This window comes from Fusarium oxysporum, chromosome 3 (genome assembly GCF_000149955.1).
Source record: "Fusarium oxysporum f. sp. lycopersici 4287 chromosome 3, whole genome shotgun sequence".
Classification (NCBI taxonomy): Eukaryota; Fungi; Ascomycota; class Sordariomycetes; order Hypocreales; family Nectriaceae; genus Fusarium; species Fusarium oxysporum.
In genome coordinates this window covers 4,529,009-4,552,949 of record NC_030988.1, presented here as the reverse complement: position 1 = coordinate 4,552,949, position 23,941 = coordinate 4,529,009, and the positions used below count along the sequence as shown (strand labels likewise).

Genomic DNA, 23,941 nt, shown 5'->3' with positions numbered 1-23,941 from the left:
CCTAAACGGGCTGCTCGTAAGGCGCTTCAGGATGTCCGATCTAGTTCACTGGGGAGCTATCGGCGGCCGGTCGATCACATTCGGCAAAGTCGAATGATGCCAGTTCGTGATCGTATGTATGATCGGCAGCCTCAGCTTGTCGCTACTCCCGAGGACGAGCAAGATGACGAGATGGTTTACCATGATGAAGAGTTTGTCCTATTTCTGTCTTCCCCCCATCCCTTCCCCCTTCCCTCTTACCCTCTCTCTTTGACCCTTTTTACTTTCTCTCTCTTTTTTTTCCATTCGTTCCGCCTTTATTCTCTTCAATGTCACTGTACTTGTTCTCATCCCATCTATATTTGCCTTCTTCCACACTGTTTGACGTAATCCTTCGTTTTGCTCGCCTTGCCACGTCAATCACACGGACCACGCAAACGAAGTTAGACTGACAAAAAGTACAGACCTAGCTACGATGAAGAATTTGGAGACCCGCAAGAGCCGCAAGAGCCGCAAGACGACGACCGTTATGTTCTGGAAGCCCTAATAAACCAGCAGTGAGTCAGCCTTACACCATTGCACCACTTTGAAGCTGACACCTTAGCTCTACCGCAGATCGAAAGCAACCTTGACACTGTGAGTCGGCGTATCTGTCGAGCCTTTTTTTTCTTTTCTTTTCTTTCTTCTTCATTTTCTATCGTTCTTCCTTGGCTAATCCTTGTTCCAAAGCATTAATAAAATTAGAACAGAGTTTCTTGAAAACATGAAGCAAATGAGAACAGAGTCTTCTGAAAGCATGAAGCAAACGAGAAAAGAGTTTTTGGAAGCCTTGAAGCAAATTAGAACAGAGTACGTTTTAGTCCTAACCTGATCACTAGGGATTTCTTCTCTCTCTTTTCTGTTCCTTTTACCCTTTGTAGCATTTCTTCTTCCTAATTTCCCTCTAGTATAGCTAACAGGATCTACAGCAACAATCAATTACCGCAACGGATAAGTGAGACCATAGTACGCGCGATTAGTGGCCAGACCAACCTCCATGCACAGGGAGCCACAGGCCGAGGTGCTCCTTTGCAGATGGGATTGGACTCTACCGTGGACCCTTCCAATCTGATGAGCAATACCAGAGGAACCGAAATAAACGGCTCGTAAAGGCAAAGTTCCGAAGGCGATTCTCAGGTCTAGCTGGACGCACTGGGAATGGATATCTACACATATTTATGTATACATATGTATCTATACATGCATGGAGAGACGAAATGGTACCATGTTACGACGGGGGGATAAGTTTAATGACATGGCTCAACATACAAATATTATACCGAGTCACGTTTCAGTTCGTAAAGACAATTGGATGGTGATGCAATAATAACATGGTGAATCTCTAAGCTGCAAAGCAAAGTTACAACCGCTTTTTGCTGGGCCGGACAGAGACGGAATGCAGACCTCGGTCCCCTCATGACGACCTCCTAGGGCAGGCCCAAACTAAAACAATATCGATGCTAGGCGAATGGAGCATTTTGCCAGCTGGGGAGAAAAGCAAGAGTTTTCTTATCAAAAGCTAAGTTAGATTGAATAGGTCGCGCGGGTAGAGACGGATACGTAGGCTGTATTCAATGATCACGCCGGCAGGAAGCGCCGGTATGTACGTTTATACGTTGCAGGCGGTTACTGTACCGGGAAAACAATAAAAAGCAATCTCTGTCCACTCAATTCAAATGTAGCTAACAGTAGGATGCTAAATAAGCCAGGGCTTCTGATTCGGCGCATCGCTGCATCACTTCCAAATCGTCTTGAATGATCCCTCGTCTGCCATCATCATCTGTCACGCCGGCCGCAAACGATGTACTGTCGCCGTCTTGATTCGATTCAAGTCTCAGGTTCGGTGGTGTGTTCAGAGGTGAGCTGCAGGTCTGTTGCCGAAACTGATGCTCCATGAACTGTGGCGGCGATTCCGTCGCGGACACCGTCTCAGTTGACTGCCCTTGAAGTACTCTCTCTAGCAAGGTCACATGCTCCTCTCCTAAGCGGATGAGCCACTGTTGCCATTTCAACGTAGCCTCTTTCTGATCGACTAAGGCCTGGAGAAACTCGTACTGTGGGCGCAATCTTTCATTTTCCAGCGTAAGAAGATGGCTCCTCTCTTGTAAGAAATGGAGTAGCTGCTCAACCGTCATTGCGTGCGGTGGCGCAACGCGCGGTGGCGAAGGAACGCTAGGGAGCGAGCTGCTTCCCATTGGATCGCTGGCTGGCGGACGAGAAAGATAGAAGCGGAAAAAAACTAACAAAGTCAGTTCGGTTCAAGGCACTGACGTTGAAGGTCAAGAGACGGTATAAATATTCATCCCCGCGCGCAATGAATGTGATATGTAGTCGACTTCTACCCAGGAGTCCATTTACGTACTCGACTTCTCTGTCTCATGTGAACGGCTGCTTTCTTCTGTTGAGCGCGAACTCGAATTGCCAGGCTCTCCGAAAAGTTAGGTGCTGTCGAGGGTAGTGGCAAGATTGACTTGACTCGGAGATGTAAGCAATGGTCCTTTCTCACTCATTCCACGAAACTTGAGGGCGTGACAATAGCAGCACAATAGCAGCGGATATGTTTTTTAGTGTGAATTCGAAACTGGACGGCCTTTTGAGGCTCCCTCTCCATTGTAGCTCCAAACCTGCCCTTACCTCTACGAAAACATTGACGTTGATTGTGATGATGGACTGTAGGGTACTTTCCACTATCCTGCACTAAACGAAGTTCTACTGATGAGTATCTATACGCTTAACATCGCTACTACGTTGTATTCCCCTTACTACTGTTCCATTCGGAGGTTATATTCCATAGGAATGCTCTCTGATTACTGATGAGGCAGCACCATAAAGAACGTAATTCTGGAAGAAAAAAGAAATAGCAAAACGAACAAAGAAAGGGAGAGGTGATGGATTTCGAAACGAGACCTTATCTAGGCGATTATCAGTACAGTACAGTATTGACATAGAGTGCTATCTTGATATGACGCATACAAGTCTGGTCTTTATCCATCACCATTAGGATGCTGAGTGGTTCGAAGGTTTATCTGCTGCTGGAGTAAGCCCCTGAGTCTATTCTCCTCCGCGCTATACTCGTGCAAAAGATTCCGGACCTCGTGAACGTGGTGTTTTATTGTACGTACAAATCGGACGACTGCCTCGTTGGCCAGTCTCCTGTAGTACATGCGCTCATAATGAAGCATGGCGAGGCGTTGCCTTAATTTAGCCTTCGTCGACGCAGTATCACAACCAGGGGAAGGCTGAGATTGCTGATGAGCTATTCGAAGAGGTTCTACATAAGGCCAGCTTTGACCTTGATCCTCCTTGCTCTTTCCCGTGTTCAAACTTCCTCGATTCATGGATGGGCTGTTCAGTGAATTGAAATCTCTGCCACCTGCCTGTGTAGCGGAACGAGGTATATGATCACTTATTCTATAGTCTGGCTCCATCGAGTCTGGCTCGTATCTCGAACTTAGATCCGAATCCCGTAGTCTTGACTCTGATCTATTGTCAATGTTGCCGGCGTGATATTTGGCATCTAAGCTGTAGGCTAAATCGATACCTGAGCCCAAGATTTCTGGATCTGTTTCCACCTTGATAACATCCTCAATGTACTGTCGCCAGTCGGTATTCAATTGCTCAATCAAGAGGTTTGCCTCCGTGACAACCGATCGGAGCGCGGAAGCCAATTGTCGTATCTGAGAAACTAAACGCAGCAGCACCCGATAAACGAGCTTTCTATTCAATGAGATTGATTGTCTCATCATCCCATTTTCTCTTATGAGATTAATCTCCAACTTCTCGAGCATAGACTTCGACATTAGGTGTGGAGTCGGCGGTAATGGACGGTTTCTTGCACCTTGACCCCAGGAAGACACCAAATTTACCTGAGGGTCCTGTGCATCAGCGAAACCGCCAATTTGAGCCTCACGCTGGTTGGGGCTCGAGAGAGGGTCAGTATGCGGGCGTTGGCGCCTGAACGCTTGCGAGATGCTACTCCCCATTTCGCTGCCGTGCAAGGTAGCTGTGTTACCATAGAGCAGAGCGTCAGGGATTTTGGATAGACAAGACTGGATCGAGGATTTAAGAGATACTAGTACATCGTTAGCCAGTGTAGCAAAGTACTTATCCTCATGACGCAGGCTCCCGTTCTCTCGGTTGAGTTCTACGATCCTTCTTCGAAGCGACACCTGATCGTCACCTCGATTCACATAAGTGATGGAACTGTGGGAAACGCTGGTTCTACCCCCAAGCTGCTGCACTTGATGATCTACTCTACGAGAAATTTGCGCGACTTCATTGTTGTAGTTGGGACAAGACCCGTATCTGACATGTTCCTTCATTGATAGTCGAAGCAGGACCTGGGGGAAGATACTTGAGGTCAGGAGCAAGTATCAACGCTCTTTCGCGCCTAAACACAAAAACAAACGCCATTATGAGAGAAGTCATCTATTTTATATTATTTGAAACCACAGCTTATTGGCTCTTGGTGTACAATTCAGCATGAAACAACGTTGCAAAATCGCCTATTGGATTATTTGCCAATTTCGAGTGATGTGGATGGATTATGCGTGTTTGTACGGTACCATCGTAAATATCTGACTTCCCATCCAAGAATGGCTGCTCTTCTTAGTTGACTTCGGGATTCACAAGGTCATCCTTATATTTCACGCATGGTGCATGTTGTAAGTGATACAGCATTAGCTGTTCGCAGCACCGATGATATGTTGATCCTTCCTGTTCGATAAGGTTCTGCACGCTAGTCTTCCTATCTTAAAAGCTTAGTGGACAAGTTGGTGGGCGGCTCACAATTTTCAACAATTCTGTCATGAACTATTTCGTTTCTAGCCAGCAAATTTGTGATGCATAGAGTTCAAAATTTAAATATCAGATATGATAAGCTTTGGTAATGAATTTTATGCTGTATTGGTAACTTTGATGCTGTAATCTGGTACATATCATAAACCTTCCTCTTTGGAATTGATATTTAAAGCGCGAGCACGAGTCACGCCTGGTGTACCTTCCTGGACTCTCTGAACGTCAAGTCTAATTGCCACATATGGCTCTACCCAACCCCACTGTTCGTGACTGGAAAGGTGACAAGCACAAGGTAATGTGTGTACTGTACTTGATATGGCTCAATAACGAACACTATAGGCTAAGTGACAGTAGTGTCAGAATCCAAAAATTTCTAATGGAACTGCAGTTACGTGCAGTGGTGGATTTGATGCGCCATGTAATCGGCTGGCCCAGGACCGTGGCGCGTCATAGTGTCTTTGGTGCTGAACAGAGCGCAGACCTAGTAACTGCCGATAAATCTATATTCCTTCCCAGTTCGCATTTAGTTCTCACGTGATAGTAGATGGACTGGGTCGTAAAACGCTTTTCAATATTACTCCTCGTTTGAGCTTACAGACGCTATATCGTTTCCACGGCACACCGAAGCTATTGCTCTCCCGTACTTTCAAACTGCTCCTTCTCCATCTCTCCTTCTCCCTCTCCAGTACTGTTAAGGCTACTGCGAGTATTCACAGGTGGCTGCGCATTTTCCAGAGCTGCTTGGCCCTCCCGGATATTTCCCGTTCGTCGGCGATTGGCGAGCTGGACGAATGCAGGCATGATAAATCGGTTGACCATAGTATCAAAGCTCATATCCGCCTGGACTTGCGGAACGAATATCAAGCAAGTCCACAGACCGCGTCGAGAGGGATGTCTCCGGAGCATTACACGAGCAGAGGGGCGGCTGACATCAAGTCTGATGTTCTTGTACTGTGACTCTATCGCCTTCCTGCGGGAGATGACATCTTTCTCATTGCTATGCTGAAGTAAATCACCCGATCTAGTACAAGGCGCCGGCAATGATCTTACGCTCTCAAAGTTGGCATTTCCAGGAGAAGACGGGGTTTGTCTGGTTGAGACCCGGGGTGTCTTCTTTTCCTGCTTTATATTCCGCCCGTCGTCTTTATCTGGCTGGCGCTTTCTCTTGAGCTAAGGCACCGTCAGTGGGATAGAACAAAGACCGAAAAGGGGAAGAAAAAAAGAAAAAGAAAAAAAAAGGAAAGCAAAGACACCACTGTGAAGCACCAGTACGGAACAACAAGATGAGAATCCTGAACAGTAAGGAAGAAAAGACAGACGAATACATAACTAGGTTAATGACAACCTTGACTGTTTGATGACTTACCGAGCTATCACCCTCGCTTACGGATGGGCCTATCGATGGCGCCACCTTCTGACGGGCTCCACCATTCTTCCGTCTGTTGTAGCTTCGGGTTCGCGTGGTAAGCCCCATTGTAGCTGCTGGTGCGTCCGAATCATCGGGAACTGGCAGGCTCGCGCTGTCGACGTGGTCTTTGGTGGTCGATGTAGCCTCTTCTGATGGGGGAGGTACTGCAGGCATCAGATGCTGCTCTGCAGAGAGGCCTAGGATGTCGATTACATCTGCGACAATCCTTCTCCCTACACTCTTAGCTACTTCATCTTGTAGCTCTTGCTTCTTGGTTCGGGTAACTTCGTGCTCCATCTCAAGTTCCTTCAGCTGCTGGCCATCAGAGAGGAGGGTTCGCAAAAGAAGGGCAACATTATCGTTATTGTTGTTGTTGCCATTGTCCCGCAGGGTGTTGAGATAAAACTCTTCGATTCGTTTCTTCGATGCGTCGCTTATACGGGCTCGCTCGTGGCGAAAGACATCGTCCGGATCTTTGATACCTTGAAGATGCGTATTCCAATTGGCGATGGCTTCGCGTAGGCGGGTGGTTATATTTACGTCGGGGCAAGCCATGCCGTACAGGAGGTAGAAAGCCTAGGATAATGGAGCAGTGTGATTATGAGATTGAGTTTGATGCTTTTACCCTGAGAGATGAATTCTCACATTTTATGAATAGCAGACTGCACTCTCCATGATTAATAGACATGTCTGCGTCTGAAGTCATTTTGGTTCGAATGCACCTATCTCGATCACACACGGGAAGGTAGTCCATATTCTGCCTCGACTCAACGTCTGGAGGAGGACGTAAGCTACCAAAATCCTAAACCCCCTAGGCGAGGCAATATTAGCGTGTATGCGAAAGCCAGTTCAGACGGCCAAAAATGGTTCTTTCACTAGTTGGACATAACCTATGGGTAAGTTGCGATTGCAGATGAATCTGCGTCTCGAAATAGGTCGCAAAGGACAATTGGTGTACGTACAGTATGGAACGGGAAGGTCTCTATTATCATGTACTGCGCAAATCTCAACGGAAAGATGAGCTGCTGTACTCATCTATCCCGTTCTAAGACGCGGGTCGATAAGCACTGGGGATCTGACAACATAGGAACATGAGAGATCGACGGTATGTGTACTGTAGTAGGTGAGATGTTTATACTGTACACCCGTGATATGCCTTGTCAATAATCAATAATCAATAATCAATGTCAAGCTCCGAGTTCCGGGTTCCAGGTTTTAACCTTTGCATGTAAAAACTTTGAAATAGCTTTAAGAAGTGCAACAACACTAAAAAATTGGTTCACAAACTAAAATATAGACTAAGGGACATTTACATGTAATTAGCACTTGGAACTGTCGTGGGACAAAGCTCGTTGAACTCGGCGATGATGATACAATATAGTTGGCCAAGACGTCTCTGTTTGTCGAGGACCAGTGAGCAGAGCGGAAATGACTGAACTTAAATTGCAATGGTATTTCCTACAAGGTAGTACTAGGTAACGTTCCTTCAAGATGGTGACATGTAGAAATATGGAATTTCAATAATTTTCAATCAATTGTGGGCCGCTCGCCCATTCTCCAGGTGAGCATGATCCATCCATCATTACTTTGCACAACCTATGCCTTCGTGTACAATCATGTTCATGTAATCCCGTCCTCTTCCCATTGCGGTGTTTGGGCTACTGTTCTCAACTTTGATGGAGGGCGAGTCTGTTCCGGCCTCTTGACGACGTCCCATATGCTCGGCTACCTGTTTCTATTGTAAGTCAAAGACAGGAAGAGCGTGGCTACGGCAATACTTACTATAGCGTCAAGGCTTGGGATCGTTTGACCTTCCGGTATGTGTCCCGCAGACACCCACTCGTCGTGAACTGGATTCTTAAAGACCAGTATGCAGGTGGTGTGTCCATCAACTCCCATGTTCATAGTCTTGTTGCATAAGGTGTTACCTCTCTTGCGGATCAGGGCCTTTTCAGAATCGTCGTGTTCATGTAACACGTGAAATTCGGTAGCGAGTGGCGATGGCGAATTCTGTCTGGGCGGTGCTCGTCTCGTCATCGCGCGATAAGGCTGCTCCCGATTGCTATTGCCGTGGGGATCAACTCGACCTCCCCTGCGCTACAATTGGATTAATACATGGAAAATTGTAATCTGAGGAGCAGTATCTTGGTCGTCTTACCAAAGTACACCACGTCACGGATGTATTGGCCTCTCGTCGAACCGTCTGACAGGACTCGTCGTCCCATTTTTCTTCATGATTGGGAGCCTGCACATGTGCATCCCCAGCCGCTACATTGTTCGGTTGATACTCAGAGGCTGACGGTTGCTCATCGTTCGGACGTAGAAGGATAGAGTCGCCTTCATCCAAATTCATGGCTGCAGATAACTCTGGTACCAACTTTTGTATCGCCTCTAGGCCCAGGATATTCAGCTGTGCTCTTAGCATCCTTCTGGCCAGTTCTTCCATTGTCTCGCCATATTGCTCAAGCCTCTGGGCCCTTGAAGCCACGTGCGCTAGCTCGAGTTCTATCATTTGCCGATTATCTGCAAGTAGCTCTTGTTGGAGGCTAGGTACGCACCCGAACGTTCCATCCCGTACTAAATTTTCCAGTCTTCTCCTCGAACGATCTTCAAAATCAGCCAGCTGTTCTCTGAACACGGCATCTGGATCTTTGATATGTTCGAGCTCTTGACAGAAGGAGATGATAGAAGCCCTCAGCGAAGAGGCCCAGCTTATGCTCGCCATATCGAAGTGGAGGCCAGAAGTTTCGAAGAATCAAATGAGAATAATGGTGCTGATGTGGTAAAGCTTGTATGGTAGCTCCAGGATCATGTGCTTGAGTGTTGACATACACGGTTGTACAGTACAGGCCGAGTAGGCGATGGCAGGTTAATTATCCTATGAATATTACTTGTTTGCATCATCGGTTTGTCTAGGCGGAAATAGGACTTTTTCTTCTTCTCTCACATTTCATTCTTTCTTCTATTTTTTTTCTGTAACTTTGTTGTGTCTTGCTTCCCGTGTCTGTCGCCAACCCAAGCCTTCATCTTCAGCTTCATTGAAAAAATGGAGTTGGAATATCTTTCTCCCAATTTTGGACGTATCCCTAACTCTAGAGCGTTTTCAGGAAAAGCACCGAAATCGAACCTTAGTTGAGCCTCTTGTACGCCGAGTGCATAGGTCCGGCTAATGGTCATCAAAACAGTTCCCATGGGCGAGTAGAGGAAAATACAATTTTACTGCACATTATTCTTTTCTCCTAATCTCATCTTCTGTATCGGTTGAAGGTAAAAACACGGTTGATGAATCGTCTCTGTCCTATGCTATCTCCCCCCCCCCTCTTTCTTATCTCTCGCACGTGTAAATACTCATCACTCACATTTGAGCATATCAGAAGAGAAGAGACGGCTTGGGTCTGCTGTACATTTCCGCAGTTATAGCTCAAGGCACGTTCACGACCGCTTACACTGCTGACAGAGCCTTGCCTCCTTGACCTGCTTCATCACACCAATAGATGACGGCACCTGGTTCACTTCTCTACTGTCCTGAGCGTTGAGCCAACTCCAGTAGTGTTGTTATAAGATCTAAATTCGAACTCAACTGGTACGTGTAAGGTCGCTGCTCATTACCAGAGCTATCCAGGTGTGTGTAAGATGGTGGAAATAATATTCCATCTGGATTTGCGCGTCTGTCCAAAGCCTCATCCGCACTGATCATTGTTTTCTGGTCGGGCGATAAGGATCTTCTATAAATCGATTTTCCGGGGGAAAACCTGGCACTTGTTGTCGCAAGCTACCAAACGTGATAAAGCGCCACAGACTACCGATAGTGAGGGTAGACTAAAAACCAGCGGATGTTTATAATTTCGAACAAGGGATCGCGACATCGTGCGGGTGCTTGAAGGCATGTAAACTGTTCGTGAAAGACCCCCACGATTCTTCAGACATGATAGGTGCCGTCACATAATCATCCAAGTCAGACCGAGAAGCAGATTCCGATCTGATCTGGGCCAAGACATTATTGTACGGCTCAGAGGATTGAGACTGGGCATCTGCTCGACATTGTGGCCCCATCACCGGCAAATGGTTTAGATCCTCGCACATGCAGATGCCCTCATACAATGTGAGCACATCTGGTGAGAGCCCCGAGGTTTCGGCGGCCTCATAAGCCATGCGATTTCCAATCGCTTCAGCCAGTAATCGACATCGAGGGAGAATGTGACGATCGAAGGCGGGACCGCGATGTTCCTTATACCCCCCGATCATTTCGAGTCGTGATTTCATATCTAACATTAACTTGTCCTCGCGTTGCGCCAAGGGTGACAATCTGTTGCGCGCTTGTGGGAGCCCCAGTTTCTCTCCCAGGAGCTCTGACATAAAATCTAGGAAATAAATCGTCAGTTGTCAAGATAATGTCAGCAGGTAAAAATCAGCTCAGCACATACGAATGCACAACAGTAGTGTGTCTCCTTCGGCAATCGAGATTCCCTGTAATGTTGAATCTAGCTCGCTTATTTGATTATATGCACAGAGGCCCTGCCACCCGCACCTTTCGGTGAGGGGTCTCAAGATTTGGGAGGCTTTCATTACTGTCGCCTTGAAAATTGCGGCAAGCGCGTGCTGCGTCGCATCGCTAAGATTAGGGCGCATCCCTATGGTCCAACGAGCGAATGCATGCAAGACCTTGCCTTGCACCCATCCTTCGACAATTGGACGCTGCTGGGTGCTGAAGCTCATGATCTCTCCGGGTACAGGCCCATCGGGTGCCGTGATTGTCCTTCGCTCGATGTAGACAGCAGCTACACGCGTTCCAACCTTGATGGCGGAGATGCCCATTATAGAGAGGGACAGCGTTCCAGCTGACACCCGCCAAATCTGGCGTAGAAAATCAAGACGATCGTTTTCCGGTTCTGAGGATGAGCCGAGCAGAGCACTGAAGGGCAAATCGACATGGTTAAATGCCGTCAGAGAGTGGTACAACGGTTTCGTACCCGGCCGTGTGGGCAGAATACGTGATGTAACTCCAGGCCGCAGTCCGCAAGCGTCGCTGAGACAAACGAGGAAGGGCTTCACGCCATGGCTTTTCCCGTCAACTAAGAGACGAGCAAATACTATAGCTATGCGAGGCATGCCACAGTAGGGCGTTGTCAGAGGCATTGCCTTTGAAGCTCCTACGTGGGGGGTATGTAGATCGTAGGAGCCATCAGGCAGTAGTGTGACCGTCGTTTCCAAGTTACGAGCGTCCAAACCATGATCGGCTTCGGTCAGCATAAATCCACCGCAGATATCAAAGTTCAGGAGCTTATCAACCAAGTCTTGTAGGTCGGGTCGCCCTTTGACGAAGGAACAAAGTGTCCTTATACATAGGTTTACCTGTATCGCTACGATGATGAAGGCCGTCATGTCGCGAGCAGCAATCACTCCATTGCCTTGATCAGTATGCTACAGGTATGCGCTCAGATCTGCCAGACTTACAATCGAATTGGAAATCCCAGAATTTCGGGGTTAGATTCTCAATATCCTGTTGTGACAGACCTGCCAAACTGTTTAGTGACGCTCTCCAATAAAGGCTTCGGACGTACCACTATGACGGAATATCGACCTTGCCCGCTCGTAGTGCAGGGCTACATCTCGTCTGGAAGTAGACGCCACAATGTCACGGTCGCTGCGCCAGATGTCCTGGCTAAGGATCGGCTTGGATTGGAACATGCTGATATGATGATCTTCTCGATGGCTTTGCGGTGATTCCTCTTGACGTTCTGTAAGTAGGGGAGTGATATACAGTCAATATTGCGAGACATTGGAGGAGCTTCTAAGCTGTCTAGTTGCCTTTAAAGAAAATGACAGAGCCATTGTTGGATTGTTTACGGGATCATTTGGAAAGCAGAGAAACAGCCCTCGAATTTGAACGCTGTTGAAATGGACATCTTCCAGAACGGGGAATATTTCAAATCGGCCTACTGTGCTGGCAAGTAGGGAGGGAGCACAGTATACGGTGTATGGCTCTCTGCCTGTAAGAAGCAAGCGTCGTGGACGCTTCCAGGATACAATGGCGAAATTATACACGGTTTTGGCCAAGAGAATGCCCGATATTTGTGCTACACAATGTTTCTCCTGAGCTGACTTATGGATCTTAGTTCCAAGGGATATCTATTCGGGTATATCTTTACCTCGGTCTATGGAAACTGTCCAGTCGTAAGTTCTGCTCCTCGAAACTGAAAAGCATCACTGACCTGACAAATGCAGGATTCACAGTGGCCCATGAAACCTATGCTTGTTACCATAGGACTATGCCCAGCTTGCATCCACTTACGCCCGACCCTCGGTGATACAAGGATGTAATAACGAACGACGCCACTTTGTGCAGAGACAAGGTATCTATATCATGTACAGTCAAGCAGAGAGCAACCAACCGACCATTTGGCAGGTTTCCGGTCGTGTTGACAGTCTTTGCTACACCGTGACATTACAAGTTCTACGGAAGGAGCATTGACGCCGGTATAGAACGCTTCGAATTTGGGATCGGGAAAGCTGCCTTCTAGATAAAGGTCGACTGGTTCAGTCACGATACAACCTGTAGTCGGAGGTGACTCAGTCGTCAGATTGGCCAAAAACTGTGCTGTTGACTGGATCCTGTGGCGATCTACAGATGGCATATCTTTGACAGGGCATTGCGGAACAATTATGAAGATGGTCTCTAGATGATTGAGATTGGTGAGGATCGTCAGGACTTCTATCAGGTTGATTCCTGATTCTGCAAAGAAAGCGACATGCTGGATACACGAAATCCTGCCTGTGAATAGAAGCGTCTCGCTCACTGAGTTAGACTTCAGCTGCACTAGGTCAAGCAGCAAGAAGATGGTTCGAGATACGCAGAACCTGACAGAGGCCCACTCCGAGAAGAGACTTGTGGTTCTCTCCCATTCAGCTAAGGCCTCTTTGCATGATAGCGCAATACGATATGACCCAGGTTGCCGAACTGTCTCAGAAGCACAGGATAATCCGCTTTTCGAGGAGCAGATGGTGTCCAAGCTAAGGGAGACAACTGACATGGCCGCACTCCGCAGAGCGATCCCCCATATCTGCACTCGCAATTCGAGCGGTAGAAGGGGAAAGAGATGGAACGACATGGCCTTTGATGCTCAGGTGTTTTGTGGTTGTTACTATACAATCTTCTACTCTATACCGCCATCGGTCTTCCTTAGGTGTGAGAAGAGTGTCATGTCGTTTGGGGTTCAAGCAGAAAGGGAAAATGCCCCTTGGTTAAGTAGTATTCGAATGCTGCAGGCGTCCGATTTCGTCTCTGGAGTGATGTAAGGTATTAAACAGGACTATCCGTGCAAGGCGGTTTGTAAGGTGATGTGGTATTGTAGGGCACATAACAAGGTGTAGCAATATACTATTGCACTTCCCATCGGAGTAAAGCTGAATCTGAACCACGCGATGGTCTTATAGAAGTTAGGGTCGTTAGACAAAATATATACAATACAATACAATACAATACAATTTATTACGCCCGGCGGCTTATTTTGGCCGATAGGGCACTAGTCACTAATTCGTACGTACATTGCTTAGTTTTCGTCCTCGCCTCTCCAAGCCCATGCTGTGCTACACGTTGCTCAATCTGTGTCCGCATTTCCTAAAGCCCAGACTGTACCTTGCTTTTCACCATATGAATTGAAATAGGTCTCCTCAAGCCCATAATGCGCCTGTTCCTCGATTGTGCTTTTCCTTCTACCCTATTGCTCCCTGCGTTTTCCCCTGATTTACTAGTATAGCCAGCGAACTAGCTTGAAGGCTATTCTTCAAGTGTTCAACGTCCTATCTACGGCGGCTGAAGCGACGTCCGCTTGTATGAGACGGGGTGTTGGGTGTTGGGTGTTTAGTGTAAGTAAGTTAGTAAGAGTAAGTAGGTGAGATTCTTGCAATCTGGTTTCAGTATTGTGTGTCGAGTCGGCCTGTGGCCATTGTAAATCGTATAGTTGCATGGACTGCCTGCATGTTTGGCGTCCACTTTGCGTCATCTGATGGTGACTTTCCTCCTAGGTAGAACGAGAGGTTTCCTCTCGATGTCTCCGTGCACTGCAGCATCTCAGTCCTGTGCGCTGTCCATTTCGTGCATCGAAAGAGAAAGTGCTCTACTGTCTCTGTCGCTTGTCCGCATGCGCATTTCTGTGACGCTGCTATGCTGATCCGGAAGAGGTATCCATTTAATCTGGCCATGCCTGTCCTAAGTTGTGCTAGCACGCTGGCTTCTCTCCGTGACAAGCCATCATAGAGCAATCGAGTGTGCTTACCCGGGAGCGCAGCATCAACCTTCTTCGAAAACTTCCCAACATTGTCTGGTAGCCGTTGGTTTGCACGCTGGCTCGATCGGGCTATATTCAGGGTCGTCGATCGCATTTGGGGAAACTTCTGAGCCGGGACGGCACCGTCTTGGCTCGCACTTCGCGCCTCTTTCTTAGCCATTTTCAGGAGCCTGTGTTCAGCACTGGTGGGCATCCATATGACAGCCACCACGTTTCCTTTGACCCTCAATACATTGATGGAATCATATATGCATTTAACATACTCTTGACCGGACTGCTGGCGAGGGTTTCGGACTGTGAGCACGGCGGCTTTGTTGCTCGCCAACAGTGCCACGCTTCGATACTCAAGGTCGGGTAAGTGTCTCAAAGCGTAAGCCATCGCTGCTAGTTGTCCGGAAAATGGGTTCTGCTCCGTCCTCATGCCGAGCGTGAAGGAAAAGCGCTCAAGCTTCGGTCCTCCTCGCACCGAGGTGGGGATCTCGATGACCCCGCCAACTCCGACTACCCCATTCCGCGCCGAACTGCTCACTGCTGCCCGTACCGCCCATCCTAGATCTGCTTGTGTTGTCCCTAAACTATCCCCATCATCTACTATAGTCTGCACCCGTTCTACCCAGGGTGCCAACGTGAAAGGGTTGATCGTTTCTAGTTCTTCCATCGGGATCTCATTGAGTGCCACTGCTACCTCGTAGAATGGCGAGCGATTGTATCTTCTGAACTTTCGAATGCGAGATGTAGAGCTTCGGAGAGGGTTGGTTGTCGGAAGGGTATGTAGATCAGTCCACATCTTGATGGCCCGTTTCCAGAACCGCTCATGTACACTGGCGATATGTGCCTCTGCTTCTGCTACGCTTGTAGCCACTGTGAGGAATGTCCCCACGATTGCATTTGCCCCAATCCTCTGAACCCGGTTGATAGGGCTGGCTCTTCTATACCTGCATGCATGCATCCATACGTTTGAGGCGTAGTCCACGACCGGGGCCACCGTGGCTGCGAACAACTGCCTCGCTGTCCTCGGAGTAAGACCCCTGAGCCTTTGCAGCTCCATCGCAGCGTTCAATCCCTTAGCCGCTGCCCGTGCAATGTGCTCTTTATATTTGAGGCCGGCATCCATGATCATTCCCAGAACCTTGACCTGAGACTTGGGCCGAATGAGCTGTCCCCTGATCGCGAAAGGTTCCTCGTCGGACTTGTATGCTTTCCGCGTGAAGTGTATGATCGCCGTCCTTTTCTGTCTCGAACGTCGCGCCACTTCTTCTCTCCCAGTCTAGAGCTTTCTTAATGATCCCTTTGATCCCCTCTTGTGGGTACTTTCTGCGGTTGGACCTGTCACCCACGCAGTTTAAGTCATCCACAAACGCTATCGCTCCCCCATAACAATCGATGCGTTGCTGGACAAGGTCCGCGTTGAAGAAGAGGAACAGGATCGGGGACAGAGGGGAGCCCTGCGGCAACCCGGCTTGTGGCAACTCTCGCTTCTCGGATGTCTGTCCGTTGACCTGAATAGTCGCTGTGCGATCCGAGCAAAAAGCTTCGATCCAGCGAAGTAGATCCTCTGGTATGCCCCTTGCTCTCAGTCTTTGGATGAGTCTCTCTTTGCACACCCCGTTGTAAGCTCCTTTGACGTCAAAGCTCACCAGGCTAAGGATCCATCGACCTCGCCAGGCGGCGTAGATCTGCTCTTGCAGCAGCATCAAAGCCTGCTCAGCGGAACGTTGTTTACGAGCTCCAAAGTGATTTGTTGGCAGTAATCCGTGTGTTTCAACAGCATGCGAGATCCTTTCTGCGACGACCGCCTCTAGTATTTTGCCCAGGGTAGATAGAAGCGAGATGGGCCTCCATGCCTTCGCGATCGAATAGTTTTCCTTGTTTGGTTTCTTCAGAGGAATGATCTTGGCATGTCTCCATTGATCCGGCAGCACGCCATCTTCCAACGAAGCACGAAAAAGTGAGAAGACTCGGTGCTTGACAGAAGGCCAGATCTGTTTCCAGACTGCGATTGGTAGCCCATCTTCGCCGGGTGCTTTCCATGATTTCGCCGCGAAAAGCTGTCGCTCTACCTCCTCCATAGTGATATTTGGCATGACGACAGCAGATCCGCGCTGGGGTCGATCCCCTTCCACCTCGATGTGCTGCGGCAATGGAGGGAAGAACGTGACTAACATCTCCTCGGCCTGTTCGATATTGTTGGTCGTACGTGTGCCGTCGACCCTCGTGAGTTGGGGTACTTTGCCAAATGCTGTATCGTCTCCGGACTTGAGATACTTTGCTGCCTTCCATATGTTGTCGTTATCGGCTAAAAACTCGTTCCAATGCGTCTTTTTCTGCTGTCTGATGGCATCATGGTACTGCTTTGCTGCTCCTCTCGCCGTGTCCTCAAGCTCCTCGCATGCTCGTCCCGCACGTCTCGATGCTCTGGCACGGTTCCTCCAGTGTGTGTATATCTGCCGAAGTTGCGTGAGGTCTGAGGTCCACCAACGCTTTGCGTATGGTGACGGCTTAGCTCTGGGTGTTAGCGCGCGGACTGCCTCCAGCACCACTGTCATAAGCCTGTCAGTCTTCTGCTGTACGGTGCCTTGTTCCGGAATGGACTCTAACGCCTCGGCAATCCGGGCGTTGATCTTCTTCCATGGTGCGTTCTTGAGCAAAAGTCGCTCCTGGGCTTGCGGCATCGGAACAGAGACATCGAACTCCGTCTCGATAGCACGATGATCGGATCCGTGCTCTGTGCCGTGTATCATACACTTGACAGTCGAGGTCGCTAGGTCTGCCGAAGCAAGGACCAGGTCGACTGTTGTCTCGAAATCTCCGCCACTCCACGTCTTCGTCCCCCTTGGAAGCAGGCTCGTTAGATCAAACTCAGTCATAAGGCTGATGATCTGATCCGCTTCGCCTTGCCTCGTCAAGGATATCTCATCTCCTCCCCATAATTGGTCGTGTCGGTTGAAGTCTCCAACAATTACCACATCCACCAGCCCACCGGCTTGTCTTCTTGTGCCTGAAATGACCTGATGCAGCAGGTTGCAGGTACCTTGCAACGCCTCATCGTCTCGTCCCGGTACGTAAACGGACACAACCAGTACTAGGCGTCCAGGAAGTCGCAAGATGGCTGCCGTCATATCTGCCGTCTGTATCGGTATCTGCTCCGCCTCCACATCCTTGTTCACCCATAACATGCTTCGGATCGGCCATCTTCCCTCCCTCCAAACAGTCGGGACCATCTTGACCCATCTCGGATGTCTCATAGGAATCGTCAGTAGCTTGCCGTCCTTCTGGTGTGCCTGAGGCTCTTGGATCGCGATCGCTGTGTATTCTCGAAGATTCTTATCGTTCATAAGGCTTTCGTGCACCGCATCCTGCTTTCTCACATTCAGTTGCATCACCCGGAACAACTTACTCATGCCGCCTGGGGTGGAGTTTCAGGCAATTTCTACTGAATGACTCATGCGGACCACTGCAGAGGACGCACTTTGGTATCTGCGCCTGGCACTCACTATGATGATGACCCTCAGCGGCGCACCTTGCACATACTCGAGGCTTGCTGCATGCGTATGCTTTGTGGCCGAGCTCTTGGCAGTTATAGCATTGTTCCGGTCCAGTAGTCTGCTCAAATACACTCGTATATGCCGATTCACCTGCGACGAGAAAGTAGTGTTCCTGCAGTAGTCTCTTGGCGTCGCTGCTCTTAGTGAGGTACACCACCATGGATCCATATGACTTGGGGTTGGCCTTCCGGCTCAGCCAGGCTACCTTGGCAATCTGGACTTCATTCTCCTGGTTTAAGGCTTCTATTGCTCCAGGGAGGATGTTAAACGCCTGGTCAAAGACGGCCATACGATTCATGCTATCAACTTTGATAGGATATAGTTGGTCCCGAAGGACTCTTGCACCTGGAGCTTTCCTGGTTTCAAGGATAGTCTTGATCTTCTGTATTTCTTCTTCGTTCCTACCTATAATCCTGAGGCGGTTGGCATTCCGTCCATCTCTGGTCACTGCGACGCATCGCCAGTGAGGTTGGTCACTTGACTGTCGCATCTCCTGCTCCACGGTCTTGCGAATCATTGTTGGTGTAGCGTCTCCAAGATGGTCTTCAGGAACTCTGGATGTGTCGACTGTGCAGAACACCGGTTCTGGAGTTGCCGATCGGGCTGCAGATGAAGATTGACTGGACATGCTGGTGGATGTCATCCTGGCTGCGTCTGCATACGATTGAACCGACGACCGTGGTGTTTCAGTCTTGTTCAGCATATCTAGCTAAAATATATACAGTGGGGTGCGGGTTCAGCGTCAGTAATCTTTTATTGAAGTTTTCTTAAGAATGTCCGAAAGAGGCTTAGATGTGGCGCATGCACAGTAAACAGCTGAAGCCGATATACTCCCTGTCGTCAGCTAGCAATAACAGCATGTACGTACCCTCTACAGGTGACATTTTAACTTATCCAGAGGCTAATTTGCTCCAGATTACCATTCTAAATTATCACAACGCCCACTTTTGACCTGAAGCCATAGTCATCCGCAATAATACTTATGCATCATTCCAAGAAAAACTACAATACTGTACAGAGAATGCTAATCAATTCCCATCTGTTACCCCGAGTCAAATGAATCTAAGTGAGGACGATCAGGTAGGAATGGAGAGACTCGTCAAGGCCCCTGCTGCGATCGTAAGAACCTCGACTTACAAAACTTGTCAGTTGTCTTACGTAGATCATTCCACAGAGGTCTGAGCCCTGTCTTAGACTCGGCTTCCTTTTCGTCCGCTTTTGTGATTGTTAGAGACTGGACTGACTCTGAGACTTGGTAGCTGCTGTAGAGCCTCCTGGATTGAGGCAAGATACTCCATACTCTGTATTGTATCTGGATGCTTCGCCCCAAGCACCTCTCGTTGGAGGTCTAATACTTCTTGGTAGATGCCTTCGGCCTCCTCATATCGGCCCTGATTATGGTACGTCGCCGCGAGTTCCGCCATGCTGCTGATCGTATCTGGATGCTTCTCCCCGAGCACATCTCGTCGGAGTTCCAGTACTTTATCTTTCAGTTTCTCAGCCTTCTCATATCGGCCCTGATTATGGTACGTCGCCGCGAGTTCCGCCATGCTGCTGATCGTATCTGGATGCTTCTCCCCGAGCACCTCTCGTTGGAGGTCTAATACTTCTTGGTAGATGCCTTCGGCCTCCTCATATCGGCCCTGATTATGGTACGTCGCCGCGAGTTCCGCCATGCTGCTGATCGTATCTGGATGCTTCTCCCCGAGCACATCTCGTTGGAGGTCTAATACTTCTTGGTAGAAGCCTTCGGCCTCCTCATATCGGCCCTGCGCATGGTATATCGTCGCGAGTGACGCCATGCTGCTGATCGTATCAGGATGCTTCTCCCTGAGCACATCTCGTCGGAGTTCCAGTACTTTATCTTTCAGTTTCTCAGCCTCCTCATATCGACCCTGAGCATGGTATGTCGCCGCGAGTTCCGCCATGCTGCTGATCGTATCAGGATGCTTCTCCCCAAGCACCTCTCGTCGGAGTTCCAGTACTTTATCTTTCAGTTTCTCAGCCTCCTCATATCGACCCTGAGCATGGTATATCGTCGCGAGTGACGCCATGCTGCTGATCGTATCAGGATGCTTCTCCTCGAGCACCTCTCGTCGGAGTTCTAGTACTTCTTGGTAGATGCCTTCGGGCTCCTCATATCGACCCTGCGCATGGTATGTCGCCGCGAGATCTGCCATGCTGCTGATCGTATCAGGATGCTTCTCCTCGAGCACCTCTCGTCGGAGTTCTAGTACTTCTTGGTAGATGCCCTTCGGCCTCCTCATATCGACCCTGCGCATGGTATGTCGCCGCGAGGTCTGCCATGCTGTCGATTGTATCAGGATGCTTCTCCCCGAGCACCTCTCGTCGCAGACCCCAAGCCCGACTGTTTACCGGCTCTTTCTCTCTCCACCGACCTCGTTCATAAAGAAAGTATGATACTCTCTGAAGTAAATTTGCTGTCTCCGTCTCTGTCCCGCCTACCTCCGCCCACTCCCCTACTTGAATGGCATGCGTCAGGTACTCCTCGCATCGTGCCCATGTAGTAGGTTCTGATGACGGGAAGAGGTCGCCCACTACCTGCAGCGCCTTGCCACAGTAGTATCCCTCATCCTCTTTTGGCCCCTCGTCTGCCCTCAATGCATTGCCAATGGTTGTTGCTACAGAGCCTCTCACCCTCAGCCCATATCGTATAGCCTCTTGCACAAGCTTGTGCATCTCGTACCTTCTCCCACTATCCTCTGTCTGGCGAAGGCTGAGGAAAGAAAACTCTGTCAGGCGTGTGGCTGCTTCCAAAACCTCAAGGTCTGAGACTTGTCCGGTTGAAATGACATCCTCTTCATCCTCTTTATCGTATCGACGAGCCGTCGCTGCTACTAGCTCGTGAGGTATGTCTTGACAGTCCACATACGCAACCACGTGTAATATCCGGTATGATGTCTCGCTCTCCACTCGGATCCGCTCTATCGAGATCCTCCACGTCTCAAGCACACTGTTCGATACCTCCGGTCGTCGATGTCGATCGGCATCGCTCACCTTCAGCACCTCCCATCGGGTCTTGCCTTGTCTGAGGAGATCCAGATACTGTTCGGCTGTCATCGACATCCGCCGCATGTATGCGCCGGCTTGTGAGATCGCCAACGGGAGGCACTGTAGTTCCTGCAGAAGAGCATCCACTCCTGCCTCCTCCACTGCCTGCTCTGTACTTATTGGCTCATCTCGGACCCTTGCGAGAAGTGTTGTTGCCTCATCTACAGCCATGGACTGCACCTCGACACCACGTCGCGCTCCAACAAGCGTGCCTGCAATGTGCGCGTCTCGACTTGTCCACAGCACCGTCCCTTGCAATGCATGAGGAATGTATTTATATAGGTTCTCGGCCATCCCTTCCCCTTTCACTTGACCCACTCCAAATAACCTCAGGTTGTCGGCGTTATCGAGGATCATCAGCCATTTCGATCGAGCTTCAATCCCGTTGCGCACTGCATCGAGCAGGTCTGTCCCATCAAGCCGCTCGTCGATCCCGAGCTTCTTGCCAATCGTCTTATAATCGGCTAGGAAAGTCGCTTCGCTGTCGGCATGCACCCAAAATACGTAGCAGTCGTCGTCGGCGTCACATCGTCGATATGCGTAGTCTAGCGCGATCTGTGTCTTGCTTGATTCATTCCTCTGTTAGCCCGTTCGCGACAATCGTACCATGCCGAAAGCGGACACCTACCCCGATCCTCCTAGGCCCCAGAGCGCGGCACTGCGCAATCCCAGCGTCGATGGCAAAAGCTTATCTAGTCTGTCGATGAGATCCCGTCGATGGACCAGATCCTCGTTGCGGGGATATGGAATGACGCGGACGACTTCGGCGCGGGCCGCCGGGTGGGGCGCGCCGTAGTAGACGTTCCCTTGAACGTTTCCCTGGTGGATGACAGTATGGTCGCGGAACTGGTTATGGCTGACCTCGCGTTGCTCATGCGGTGAATGTGCTGGCATCCTGATGTCGATTTAATTGCAATCGGTCCACGGACCTTTACAGGAGGGGTTCTGGCATTGTTTGCAATTGCACAAAGCACAGAAAGCTGAAAGACCAACATTCCTTACTTCAGCCGCTCACGTGATCCTACGTCATCGCATCATCTTCGATTTTGTTCGCCCTGGCTTCAAGGCGCATGACCATATCTCGTCTAAGGTGTCGGGGTCTTCAGCTTGAACCCATATGTACTAATAATAAAACAATTTCGATACTGTACTTTTGCCGCACCGTTGGTTCTTCCCCAACGTTTAACACGCCGTTGCCCTGAGTCAAGGTCTGAACATTCCATCCTGCTGATGAGCTTATGGTCACGTGTTCTAGGCAACCGTGAAGGAAATGTGTCCTTTGTTCTTTGTTGGCAATGGCCTGCCCACCTACTGGTTGCCCCTCGTCTCGCCCAGTGTCCTTCCTCACCTTCTCGCTGCCAGCCGTCGCCATGAGTTTGCCTCCTCGATGTTCCTTCTCGCCTGACATGTATGCGCCAGATTACGATCCTCGCCGTGCCAACGACAGCCCCTTCTCTTTGGATGGCGAGTTTGACCTTGATGGCCGAACTCCGCCATTTCGGACCTGCGAAACTCCGCGCGCTTATGGCACCCCTCTCCAAGACAGACGCCTGCCATTGCTTGGGCTAAGTGATTGGGACCCCAACTTCCGAGACGACGAAGACGATCCAACGTGCATTCACTACGATATCGAATGGAAGCTTCAGCTTAAGAAGGGCAGACTGTCCAAGCTGGTCGAGATCACGGAGGAGAATCTGACCCTTGCCCCCGGTGCCTACTGGGACAAGTTTCTAAGCCTCGACTTAGCGACGACCGTTAAGGACAAACTTCCCGAGCCGAGGTACGAATCTGATGAGACAACCGTTATTGTGAGCGTAGAGAAACGTAGTGAACGTAACATGAGGAAGCGCTTTGATGGCCTCGTTGTGGACTAAAGGACGATAGAAGATAAGCTGAGAGGCTGGGCTCCTCTCTTCCGTGAAGGTAATAAGCTAAGAATTTATATCTCTTTTGTTTATAAAGAGGTCATGCAGCCGGCAGCTGCGACTATCCGGAGTCGCGGCCGTGGGGCTACAGGCCGACAGCTCATTGCCAGAGACCAACTGCTTGCTGATCAGGAAGAGTCGACGGGCTCTCGTCCCGTGTGGAAAGAAGTCTACGAGCTTCTGCACTGCACCGGTGTCCCTTGCGTGAACTCGCAGTTCTATTGCTGGCGTGATCCGGAGAGCAAGAAGCACTACAAGCTCGATACTAACATCCTGAGCATGCTTGTTGACTTTGCTGAGGAAGGAAATCTGCTGAGGACGCACGATGACGTGCCTGAAAACATCCGCCAGGTGATCTACAAGAATGAAGAGGAGAGCTCGGAGCGAAGAAGGCTAAAGCGTAAGAGATCTGACAGTTCGTCTCCAATTAATATCAACGTCACCTGTCCTGGTCATCCTGGTCAGCATCAGGGTGAGATTTTTAACGAGTCCAATGCTGAAGCGCGGGGAGAAGTGCAGGGGTCGGTGGCGACTCGGCAGCGACCGATCGACCTTGTCATCCCCATGCGGAGAAACCAGGCTCTAGAAAGATACCACGAATGGCAACAGGATCAAGTGGATAGCCCTCGTTGGCAGCAAAACATTCGATGTGCTTACGAAATCACAAGAGAGGCATGCCTCGATCTTAGGCATGTCCACTCTGAAGTAGGTGCTGAGTTTTACACCGACAGAGGAGTTCAATTGGGGGTTGCGCTTTCGTTCATGAATGATGTGCCACGTTGGATTGAGGAAGCTCTAGGGTAGCAGAATGATGATCATATTTTGTTTTCTCTCCCATGCTTTATGCCTCACACCTTATTTCCTTTCCCTCTAGCTTAAACTACAAAC

General features: G+C 49.5%; 8 protein-coding genes across 8 annotated transcripts; 3 read left to right on the top strand and 5 right to left on the bottom strand.

Moving 5' to 3' along the window:
* Positions 1–96: 96 nt before the first annotated feature.
* Positions 97–540, top strand: FOXG_19458 (uncharacterized protein; the record flags this gene model as incomplete). Its single annotated transcript, XM_018399672.1, has 2 exons — positions 97–191; positions 444–540. The coding sequence occupies 2 exons, from the start codon at positions 97–99 to the stop codon at positions 538–540; spliced, it is 192 nt and encodes a 63-aa protein (XP_018242967.1).
* Positions 541–1,700: 1,160 nt separating this feature from the next.
* Positions 1,701–2,153, bottom strand: FOXG_19457 (uncharacterized protein; the record flags this gene model as incomplete). Its single annotated transcript, XM_018399671.1, has 1 exon — positions 1,701–2,153. The coding sequence occupies one exon, from the start codon at positions 2,151–2,153 to the stop codon at positions 1,701–1,703; it is 453 nt and encodes a 150-aa protein (XP_018242966.1).
* Positions 2,154–3,002: 849 nt separating this feature from the next.
* On the bottom strand, positions 3,003–4,340 carry FOXG_06906 (uncharacterized protein; the record flags this gene model as incomplete). Its single annotated transcript, XM_018385541.1, has 2 exons — positions 3,003–3,695; positions 3,885–4,340. 2 exons carry the CDS (start codon positions 4,338–4,340, stop codon positions 3,003–3,005), a joined length of 1,149 nt encoding a protein of 382 aa, XP_018242965.1.
* A 1,102-nt stretch (positions 4,341–5,442) lies between these two features.
* On the bottom strand, positions 5,443–8,948 carry FOXG_06905 (uncharacterized protein; the record flags this gene model as incomplete). Its single annotated transcript, XM_018385540.1, has 8 exons — positions 5,443–5,985; positions 6,182–6,799; positions 6,963–6,997; positions 7,186–7,205; positions 7,810–7,952; positions 8,006–8,320; positions 8,382–8,720; positions 8,802–8,948. The coding sequence occupies 8 exons, from the start codon at positions 8,946–8,948 to the stop codon at positions 5,443–5,445; spliced, it is 2,160 nt and encodes a 719-aa protein (XP_018242964.1).
* Positions 8,949–10,060: 1,112 nt separating this feature from the next.
* Positions 10,061–11,911, bottom strand: FOXG_06904 (uncharacterized protein; the record flags this gene model as incomplete). Its single annotated transcript, XM_018385539.1, has 4 exons — positions 10,061–10,584; positions 10,648–11,622; positions 11,678–11,737; positions 11,785–11,911. The coding sequence occupies 4 exons, from the start codon at positions 11,909–11,911 to the stop codon at positions 10,061–10,063; spliced, it is 1,686 nt and encodes a 561-aa protein (XP_018242963.1).
* Positions 11,912–13,060: 1,149 nt separating this feature from the next.
* FOXG_19456 (uncharacterized protein) lies at positions 13,061–13,519 on the top strand (the record flags this gene model as incomplete). Its single annotated transcript, XM_018399670.1, has 1 exon — positions 13,061–13,519. One exon carries the CDS (start codon positions 13,061–13,063, stop codon positions 13,517–13,519), a length of 459 nt encoding a protein of 152 aa, XP_018242962.1.
* A 5,727-nt stretch (positions 13,520–19,246) lies between these two features.
* FOXG_06903 (uncharacterized protein) lies at positions 19,247–22,022 on the bottom strand (the record flags this gene model as incomplete). The annotated part of the gene is made up of 3 exons (XM_018385538.1): positions 19,247–20,364; positions 20,414–21,693; positions 21,757–22,022. The coding sequence occupies 3 exons, from the start codon at positions 22,020–22,022 to the stop codon at positions 19,247–19,249; spliced, it is 2,664 nt and encodes an 887-aa protein (XP_018242961.1).
* Positions 22,023–22,498: 476 nt separating this feature from the next.
* On the top strand, positions 22,499–23,857 carry FOXG_06902 (uncharacterized protein; the record flags this gene model as incomplete). Its single annotated transcript, XM_018385537.1, has 2 exons — positions 22,499–22,961; positions 23,013–23,857. 2 exons carry the CDS (start codon positions 22,499–22,501, stop codon positions 23,855–23,857), a joined length of 1,308 nt encoding a protein of 435 aa, XP_018242960.1.
* Between the last annotated feature and the right edge of the window lie 84 nt (positions 23,858–23,941).